Below are 11,468 nucleotides of genomic sequence, written 5' to 3' on the forward strand. Positions count from 1 at the left end.
AATATTGTTCATTCAGAATTAATAATTCAACTGACATCAACAAACTGAGTGTAAGCAATTAGTTGACAACATCTGGTTTGGTGTTTGTGGTCATGGCCATTTTTGTCTCTTTATTTTAAAGGTTTTACTGCAGCACCCCCTCTATTTTGTACTGTAATATCCTTTCTTGCTTCTGTTTTAATAAAATGGCCAGCGGCGAAAGCATGAAACAACCATCATCATAACTCACTGCAGATATGGTGTTTTGTGGCCTGTGTTAGACATCACATTTTGCACAAAGTAAATCATATTAGAGTTCACTTAAAAAGCTTTCTTTAACCACAAAATATATTTTCCACATTACAAATGTGTCACTATTATGGTTTCTGGCAAATCCCAGATGTGTTTTCACATTGGTTTCTTTGACTAATGGCTTCTTTTGGCCACCCATAGATTCTTTCCTTATGAAACTTACTTCTAAGGGACGCTCTTTAGCATAATTTTATCGCAGTTCTTCAGATTTACAATCTAAATAATAATCTTTAACTGTGGAGTTATTACTCATTATGAGCAATGTTTATTTTAATGATAATTTAATCCACAGGTAGAGGCCATAACTTCTGTAAAACAAAAGTATTTTCTTACTCCCATTTATACCACACACTGATCTTTATGGAAAAAAAAACTACCTTATTAGGTAAACACACTATTCAGTGGAATACATAAATCGGAGATTGTCTTATGGTATATACAGAAAAAGGTTAATAATACATTTTTCAAACTTAGAATGACGTATTTCAGAGAAGACGGAAAGTACAAATCTGTCAGTGCCTAAGACTGCATACTGAGAAACTGCATTACAAACTGTCAACTGTCAATCCGTTCATAATGGCCATGAATTAGATGAGAAATCCCAGTAATACATTAGAGTTACTCTATGGCAGACTGAGATTTGATGGTTGGTATGGGGTTATAATGTAATATTTTGTGAACAGCTGCCTGCAACACATTTCCTTTTTTTCGACAAGATGTTCACCATGTGACGTGTGCACATTTTGTATAGTTTTGGTCCAGCGTTCATACTGCCTACATAGCCAGCTATCTACTGAGGCTGGATCCTCACAGAACAGAAAGCTCAATAAAAAAAGACTGATATTATATATAATTTAATAAAAATACCCATCAACAGTAAACAGTTTTTTGAACGTGAAGTTAAAGGATACACTTTAAAAAAGAAGTTGGTTAATCGCTTTACATATATTACATATATTGTGACTTGCATTTTGGGACCTTGATCTCTGCTCTGTCGACTTTTGATGTTAAAAATTCAATTCCAGAGTTTAACATAGTGACTTTTATTGACATTTTAGTAGTTTAAAATAATAAAATGCATAAGAAACAATTTACAGTATAGTGAAATAAATTTTGTACCGTAATTTACAACACCAACTCAACAATATATCACTTTAAAAAATGCTAATAAAAATCACTTTTTCAATCTTTTCAAAGTTAAAAGTTGTTTAAAAGCATAAATATAAGAATAAAAAAAAAAAAACAAGAATCACCAAATACAGAAAACTGCTTGTTTACAGATATGTATATATTTTAGTGTAGCTTTGTATTTGTACAATGTTGGTGTTAGTAATACATGTAATACTGTATTACCAGTAGGTATGCTCACATTCAGTATTTTTAAAAGTTGTTTAAAACTTTGCTTATATGAATCAATAGAGTTATAAGTATGAAATTTAAAAAACTATTTCTTTTGGTCAAGGCTTCACTTCAGGGTTTTGAGAAGAAGCATAATATGAATGTTATGTAGTCTATCTTGTGCATGCTGACTACAAAGTGCTTAAAAACGGTTAAAATTGGGAAATCTCACACCTCCTACTCTATTTACTCTACAATCAAGATCTAACAGCAGCAAGCTTTTACTGTGTAGTCGGTTTGTGTCTAAGCAATACCAAGCCACCTGAAATATTAATGAGTCTTCAATCGATTTTTGAGATATTAACAAAGAAGGCCCGTACCATTTAATGACCTAATAAAAGGGTTTTTGTGATGTTGTCTTATATAAAAGGGGGCTTGAATTGACAATGAAGTGTTTTAATCCGACTCATATTTTTGTGCATGTGCATAACATGCACTTTTTATGAAACGGCAGCACATGCATCAGTCACCATATTCAAAACTACAGAAATACACAATGATAACGTCACCACAAGTATAACTGCCATTGGCATATCCTACCGGTGCACAAACCTTTCCATCACAAAGGTTTTTAGTAAATAAATGATTAGTCTCATCCACTCACCAGTTCCTTCCATTCGGGTGATGTAATATATATGTAAACATGCATCATACATTGCAAAAAAAAAAGTGTTTCTCCTTAGAAACCATGTTTTTGCTTTAAATTAACATTACTTTGCTTACCCCATCGGCAGATTATTTAGCTTATCTTAAATAAAACTCAACCTAATTTTTACTTAATATTTTTCCAAACAAGCCGTTCTGCCATTAGCTTGAACTTTTAGCATAAAGCTAAGCAGCAGAGCAGGGATGTGTGCGTTGCGTAATAATTAACACTAAACCTGTGGCCGTGCACAGAGAGGAATAAAACGACAACGTGTCCAATAGAAGAATAAACATAACCGTATTTCGAAAGACCATGCACCCATTGGCTAAATTCTCCATCAGTCAAACTAGAAATTAAAGTTACTGGCTAAAAGCAAGTGACTCACAGATAGCATATACAGTACGTCAAAATACTCGACTGCTTTGTTTAGATTTTAGTAACTTTAACTTTGACTTTTTATTGAGTTTGTGGTTTCCTTTTACCTGTAACACTGTAAGCTATCACATCGTCTTGCATTTTACTACAAAGACGCCGTTTTCGTGCGTAAATAACATAGTAAACAATGTAAACAACAGGTCTCCGGAAGACACAGTGACATAAAAAAATGAATAGACAATCATATGGAATAAAAATCGCTGTCATAAATATTTAATGTAATTAATTCTATAATCTGTAATTATAAAAACGTAAAGGAAAATGGAAAATACTCATATTTTTACACGGGTACAATTCCAAAATTTGCGATTAGAACAGTCACAGAAACAACATTTTCTTTGTCTGTTTGTATATGAATGATAAATTCATGATGGAACTCTTACCTTTCAAAATAAAACGTGATGTACAGCAATGAATGCGTGTGTGTCTTGTTATTATGATGATATGTACTCTATATCTAATAAGCGTTTTCTGTACAACTTACACAAATTTAGCAAATACATTCTTTAAAAGCTTCCCAACAACTAACGCACTGGCTGCTTGAGGGTTGTAGGTTTAGACTGATGCATAGTTAGTCAAGATTACTTGCATTCTTTTTTATGTAATCAATTCATAAACACTGCCATACAAAAACAGCGCTTCAGTGTGTCCACGTCCTGATGCTGGCTATTAATTCTGACATATTTATATGAAAACAAGCTAATATTTTTCTTTAGTATAAAAAATGTTTCTTTATTTAAGAATTGCATGATATTTGGACAAGGAACGACAGAAAAACTCTACAACAAAAGCATTTTTTTGCTGTGTAGTTTTCCTTAAGTGCAAATGTATTTCAGAATCGGACCGAGAAAATAGTCACATTTTGTCATTTACATGCTTAAAGCAATACTTTAATAAATAATTAATAATAATAAATGAGGCTCATTTTACAACTCCACATGAATATCAATGACGTTATCACCTTCTTCATTCCAGGTGGCCTATGTTGTTATGAAAATAATCACGTATTGAAATGCTCAGGTAAGATGAAATAACACTAGAACCACCTTCTGTCTGTGCCATCTGGATTTCTTTGCTAGCTTTCATCATTTCATTTAAAGCTCTCTCTTTTACCAATGAGTAGAACACACTACAAAAGCAAGCTTAGTAAATGCTTCTCAACTCTGTTTGTCATTTTGGATGATTTTACCACAATATTAAAGCAACAAATTCTCTTCTGTGGAGAATAAAACTTCAGCCAAGCTACAGCATATAGCTGCCTATATGGTTTCTGCCTGTTGTTTGTTATGAACTTCATATTTGGACGCACAACGGAGCTCAAATGCATTCTGGTAAACATATCTGACATATATCTCTTACCTGGATGCCCGTGCAGTGGTGAATGGGGTCGAGGCAGCGTTGGAGACGTGCTGGATGTCACTATCAAACTCTTTCGGTTGCTCGTCCGACAGCTGCAAAAAACAAAAAAAAAACACACACACACATAAAACTCAGTATGATAATTTGCCTCTTACATTAATGCAAATTAATAACCAAATACATAACAAAGCCAAAGCACTTATTAGGAAGATGATATTTAGATCAAACTAAATGAAACACAAATACCAAATTGGAGAGTATGCCCATTCAGAAAGATGACAGACAGCAAATTGTGCAAATTATTGACCACTAAATGGAAGTTTTCTCCCTTATTCAGGTCACACAAACACACTCAGTTTAAAAGGCTGAAAGTGCACAGCATTATCTGCTCTCCTTCCATCTGACGCAAATGCTAAAAGCCTCCAGCCCAAGCTGACAGCGAGAAAAACGGCCACCTACAGCTCAGAAACTCAGCTCAAATGAACCTTGAGACCTCACGCTAGGACAATACAGCCTCACGCTTCATTGCAGAAAAGAGAGATGACCGGCTGCGCTTTCAAAGCTGCAAGACGGAGAGCGATGTGGTGAAAAGTAAAGGATGAGTGCTCTTTGATTTATTGTGAGAAAAATAGCGACATAGCTGAGCGAACAGAAAGCCTAACTGTGACCTATGAGACATCACAGCGTTTCTAAAACCACATCTATGCCATGAAAAATATACAACACATCAGTATTTTGAGTTTGCAAACACACATTGTCATGGTTTTGAGATTTTCACATTTTTACAGTAAAATGCTGCATTTTTTTCTTTACAGACCATGAAAATGACGTCTGGATAATTACATGAATGCTTCTTGGTCCAAGCAGTGTTACAGAAGGAGTAACTATCACAGAGGAGACCTGCGCCACTTTCACAGTGGCAGCCATCACTCTGTGTGTAATGGAGGTTCAGAAGTGAGTAGAGTCACAGCAGGAGACATGGGGAGAAAGAGAAAAACCAGGGCGGGAGGAAGAAGAAAAGCAAGAAAGTATGAGAAAAATCGATAACTGACGAGCTAACGCTAGCACATTAATGCTTAAAGAAAGTCCATTCTTCTAAAGTGGCTGATAAGAAAGGATTTCTTTTGGTGGTGGATTAAGAGATTTTTTTATTACAAAGGATGTTGGCTTGAACGAAACCTCAAAAAAGTACTGTGGTGTTGTTTATCTTGTACACGCTGCACACAAAGTGCTTAGAAATAGTTGCGATAAAGAAATCTCCTCCTCACAGAGGCATGTATTTACTCTACAATAAATATCTAACAGCAGAACGCTTTTATTGTGCAGTCTGTTTGTGTCAAAGTCATTCTAAGCCACCTGAAATATTAATGAGCTGTCAATAGATTTATGCTGATTTTAACGATCAAGACTCGTAGCATACAATGACCTAATAAAACAGGGCTATCTAAAAGAGTACTTACATTGACAGTGATCTGCAGCGAGCTCAAGTCATACATTTTCAATGAGAACTGGTGACTTTAAGAGACATGAGTGACAACGGCCGCTGGGAACTAGATGTGAAAGCCTGTGGCAGTGCAAAAAGTTACGTCTCCATGCAAATATGTATTTTAATGTAATCGTTTGAAGATAAAGCATCCATAGGCATATAAAACCCATTAGCATTTACATTTTACTAATGTGTCTTCCTTGGGTTCTATTTTATATTCATTATTAAACATATGAGAAATAATAACCAAAACACACACACAACTGTTTCTCTCAACTAGGGCTGTGCCATATTGAAAAAATCGAACATTGCAATGTTTTGTTTTTCTGCAATAAATGTTGCGATATGAACACAATTTCACCAGATGTTTTGAATAGCTTTATTTGAAAAGAAGTTAATAATTTAGATTGGGCTGATTTTGTATGGGCAAATCAATAAATAAAGAAAATAAAGAAAGAAAGAAAGAAATCGCAAGTAAAATGATTAAAATAGAAAACATAAAAGTCCAATAAACAGTGCTTTATAATTTTCTGCAGAATCAAACACTGTTCAGGTAAAGAAATTGTATAATAACATGGAAATTGTAAAACACTGTGTTAAATGTAATAATTCAGTAAAATTGTTCTTCATTAAAGTTACAGATGTATTAGGGCTGGGTGACAAATTTGCCATCGGTATTTATTGACCGTACACCATTGTTAATGACGATAAAAAAAAGGTTTGGTATGGATTTTTGGTATGAAGGCTATAGTTTTATTAGAATGTGGCTGGTAAACACACGCCTTGAAAGCAATGCCTATAAGCTTAGGGTGTAAGTTTGTCATTTCCAATGGGAGCGTGCGATTTCCACAATGTGCATAAGGTGCGCAAGTGGCGCACAGATGACGTGCGCATTTTCCAGGTATACCTTGAAAAACTTCAGAAATTTTATGAATGCCGTGAGCTTATCGCAATTCATGCCCATCTGCTTCACATTTTGCATGGAATATACACAATTCAGTAATAACGATAGACTAAATACCTCAGACAAACAGAGCGCAACCAAACATTGCAGTGCTTTTTACTTTTCTCCATAAACTTACATCAGAGCTGCAGCAATGGTTTGTCCGTTTGTCATTCTCTAAGAAAACGGTCACCTAGCACAAAGCGCATAGAAAATGGTGAAGGAAACCACACACTCGCGCTTGTCCAGGTCAGAATAACAACACATGCAAAAATGAGTGAACAGTGAGGAGATTGTAAATAAAAAAGGAATGTAAGGATGTCACCAGAGTGGCTTTTTGGTTTCTTTTCTTGTGGATCCTAGCCACAAGCTTCCCATCTAAAAGATTTTTTAGTATAGGGGTAATGTAGTCATCCAACTTTACAATTTGTAATGTTGCAATATGTATTTGAATAATGATAATGGACAGTGTTAATAAAGATTCCATACAATATAATGTGAGAGTTGACGCAGATGAATTTCAGTCTGGAAGATGGTACAAATTTTAAACCAGAGAGACAAAAATACTAAATTGACCAGCTTTAAAATTGAAATGAATGGATACTAACATCTCACCAAGCTTGAAATTAGGTTTGTATTTATTTATTTTTAAATAAATAAATACATTTCATGCAGATTTCGTGTTATAGTTGGTGAAAATAAAAATGGTCCTTTCTTGTTTTCTAATTTAGGTCCTGATGGAAGGCCATTTTAATTCTCACCAGAGACACTTTCAGTAAAGAGCTGGTAATTTTACTTAAGCATGACTACTACAGAATATCCTATTCTACACAAAAACCATCAGTACATAACACAGGGAACATAAGAACATGCTTAAACACAACCTGACAATTTACAAGAAGCTTTTATCTAGAAAATTACATATTGTTTATAGGTGAGCATGTGGGTGGATATTGACATGAATTAGCAAAAATTAACAAAATGAAAGTGCATTTTGGCATAAATTGGGCTTGGATGTGAAACTCCAGGAGGTATTCTGCTGGAAAGAGCTGCGCACACTCATTAAAACATCATTCCATCATCAGGAAACAGAGAGAGGGAAAACGTGGCAGAAAAAAAGCCCCAGTACAATTTACATGCTAATAGCTTGAGCAGCTGTGTAGGGTTTAAACCCGTAATACGAAAGTTATCCCTTAATTATAGTAATTGCAGAGAGAATTGCTTCCCTTTGACTTCTAAACACCCAAAAAATGTCAATTTTATTTGTGAGCAAACTTGCTTGTTTTCAATTTCGCTTGGGTTCGTTAGCATTTGTTTGAGCTGATTGAGCTTTATTGAACTAATTTAAGTGTGACTGGATTTGTTGATGGCTGTTTAGAATGACATTAGATTTAGTAGATTTTAGATATAATAAACTATGAAGAATATGGCGTATATTTACAACTATATTGTGTGTTTTTGACTACAAAATAAAGAGTGATTGTTTTAGATTTTCATCAAGATTATATCAGTTCTAAAAGGCATGGCAGTTCTCTAAAAGTGGGCCACCTGAACTAACCAAAAGATAATCCACTCTCATGCTCCTTTATCCTGGATTAGATTGTACGCCGCCAGCACAAAATACTCCATTAAAATGCCCATATTTGAGAACATACTTTTTTTTAAACGTGTACTCCATAGCCTTGGGTACAAATCCTGAGGATAAGAGATGCTATAGTTAGGTGTTTGTGCTTGTGGGAGACTATGAGAGCTTTATCCATCTGAGCTTGATTATAGAAAAGCCAGATGAGACTCTATAATGGAGGATCTTTATTCATGAGAAATAAAGCAGTCTCGGTGGAAAACAGAAGAAAATTACACTCCTCTACACGAGTCAGGATAATGTAAGCTGAACTGCCTTTACTTTGCTCTGTACACCAAGCAGCAGATAACACTGTCCAGACAGGTTTCCTGCGACAACGGCTCATTTTTCTGTACTGACTGCAAAGACACGCGATTACAACCAAAGTAAAGACTTTGAAAAACCAGTAGGAGCCATGAAACTAGAATGTGTTGCAATTTATAAAGTTTACAATCATAACAAAGCAACTTTTGTTTTGCATTGCTGATATCTCATTTTACTATAAATTTATTATTAACTCACCTTATTAATAATTTTGTACTTTTTTATTTTTTAAAATCATTCATAATCATTTAAAATATAGCAAACTTACAAAAAAAATGTTCATGATACACTAATAAAATCTTATTATTATTCTTGCTAATCAAATTTATTATTTATGACAATTTATAGTCAGGGAAACAGCATGTTTTTTCTAGTAACAAAAAAAAAACTTTAATGTCAGGGAAACAGCATGTTTTTTCTAGTAACAAAAAAAAAACTTTAGACATATACTGCATTAGCTTGTTTATGATGAAACTGCAAGAGCACAGAAATCAATGAGTGTGTATGCCATCAACAAACTAGCATTTTCAGTGGTGATTGGCCAATCGTTGCATTTACAATTTCAACAGAAGTGCATGTGATTGATTTTCTTAACACCATGTCTAGACAGGTTTCCAGCAAAAACAACTTGCAAAAAAAGAAGAAAAAAAAAACATTTAAAACCAGATCTGATGCAACAGGTGCTAATCTGAAAGAAATGCTACAGATTTTACCAGATTCTACACTTTTTATTCACTTCATTCTCATAACAGATAAATATATTTATTTCATTGTGCATAAGCCATTTCTTGCTATTTTTGTCTATTTTGGTGGCATTTTAAATAAATGATTATTTATTCATAAAACTTAATGTTTCATTGCTAGATGTTTCGTTTTTTAAGAATTATTCAGTGGCAAATATTTGATGGCTGGTTGTCACCACCTATTGCTTAAATAATGTAATTGATGCCTACAACTTTCATTTTTGAGCATCAAGTTAAATGCATATGATAGTGATTTTAATCTTTATCATAAACATCAGTGGTTTTATCTAAACTATAAACTGTTATGCCAGTACTTCTGTATTATTTGACTGTTTGTAACTTCATAATTAATTCAAAAGACTAAAGACTCAATCTCTTTCTTTATTTTTGCATTTTTCGAACACAGATTTGAAGGCAGCGAGTCAAAGGATTAATAAACATATACAAATCACCATCCTTTATAATTAATGTTGTGTGGGTGTTGAGATCCCGATCTTTTAATGATTAATTGTGCACCTTACACTGAATGCATTAAAGCAGGCTAAACAAGTAGTGAAAGAAAACACCTTTAATAACCTACAGTAAGCCCACTATATCCTAAATAACCTACCACAACTTCTTCCGTCATTATTATATTTTACAGGAAAGCCTAAATGCTTTCATATATGAGATTTGAATGACGCGAGAGGTGATCTCACTGCGATCGTTACACATTTTGGATTAATCTACAAGTAAAAAAAAAAATGTATTAGCCTAATCCGCAGATCACATGTGTTCCGAACCATGGGTTGTGATCTGTACGAATCAAGGATCAACCATGATCAGTTACACCCCTAGTAAATAACAAAATGTCTTGATGGAATAATATGACACACAAATGTGCATTTTTTACACAGAAGACTTTATACCTTATTGCTTATTCCTTATTGTTGCATTGCAGCAGTTACTATTGATGACTATGGCTAAAATTCCTTCTCATATCACAGGTGTTTAAAGCCATTTGCGTCTTCACTATTTCCACAACAAAATCTATTCATGTGCTCAGACTGATAACAGATGGTAAGTAATACATTTATAACACAATCGGAAAAGCTTTAAATAACTGTAGGTAAACTGTTCTGGAAATATAATTTCCTCTGTTTAGCATATCAACTGATTATCCACCTCACAGACTGAGAAAACAGTCTGGTTTTTCGGTCTACAACTCATGCTGCCAAATGCCATGAGCTGAATGCTGTAATTGCCATAAGCAGATGCAAGGAGCCAATTAATACTGAACACTGCAATTATGAGCAAGCACCTGCTAGCCTAGCGCTCCACCCAACTCAACATCGCAGACAGGTTGAAAGAGGGCGGGGGGAGAAATAACAGAAAAAACGAAAGCATTGCCTCTTTTATAGCAAGCTTGACCCCAATTTAAGGGTTTGGCATGCATAATATAACTGAAACAACAGAAATATTGCTTCCAGAGATGCAAGGCTGTCTGATGGGATCGATGTTGGCCAAAAAGCCAATTACAGCACTGATTGTTTCCCCCTCAAGCTTCCTTCCTGTAATCAAGGTATTATCAATATTGTGCACAGTCATTTTCATTTCAAATGAAGCCAATTTTCTTGGAGAAAGACAGGAATATGGTCTCCCAAAGCTGCCACAAGTTATTAAAATGCCTATAGCTTTTCCTCTGCGGGTAATTAAATTGCATACAACCATTAACTACAGTTTGAAATACAATAGATCAATAATTAAGACTGCTCGGATGTGCATAGGAAGGCTTTCCACAGTGTAAGGTGCTATAGCGAGTGCAGAAAAAGATGAAAAGGAAAACTAAAAAAATCAATCATGCATTCTATATCATCAAGGAAGCGGACAATTTAACAGTCTGAATGATCTGAAATTGGTTCTGCTGAATGTTTCATGAGAAATTCAAAGACTTTTTATATGCTAAAATGTCATGTGGCGTGACTATAATGAAAATGCTGAAGAGAGGCAGAATGATAAAGAGAGATAAATGGGCTTTAGTTATTAAAACCCTGCAGAGCCTGTGACAGCAGGACATGGGCTCAAAATATGTATTGAGAGATTCTGTGCTCATTCTGCTGGACTATGTTTCTATACGCTTCTATACTCTTTGCGACGTGTTACACAGACCGCATTAAGACATGATACCTCTGGGAAATTCTATAGTGGAGTCATGTGAGATGATGAAAGCTGACAAGTGAGGT

General features: G+C 34.6%; 2 protein-coding genes across 17 annotated transcripts in view; both read right to left on the bottom strand.

Moving 5' to 3' along the window:
* LOC147843556 (uncharacterized) overlaps positions 1-11,468 on the bottom strand; it is a 536,892-nt gene that overhangs the window by 454,389 nt on the left and 71,035 nt on the right. The window lies entirely within an intron of this gene.
* Positions 1-11,468, bottom strand: part of mast2 (microtubule associated serine/threonine kinase 2) — a 200,990-nt gene that overhangs the window by 38,085 nt on the left and 151,437 nt on the right. For all 16 annotated transcript variants that reach the window (XM_087257530.1, XM_087257529.1, XM_087257528.1 and 13 more), the window contains one exon: positions 4,130-4,221. In XM_087257530.1, coding sequence (XP_087113656.1) covers positions 4,130-4,221 — 92 coding nt within the window. The remainder of the gene's footprint in view (positions 1-4,129; positions 4,222-11,468) is intronic.

The sequence above is a fragment of the Danio rerio genome, chromosome 6 (genome assembly GCF_052040795.2).
Source record: "Danio rerio strain M-AB ecotype USA chromosome 6, GRCz13ab, whole genome shotgun sequence".
Lineage (NCBI taxonomy): Eukaryota > Metazoa > Chordata > Actinopteri > Cypriniformes > Danionidae > Danio > Danio rerio.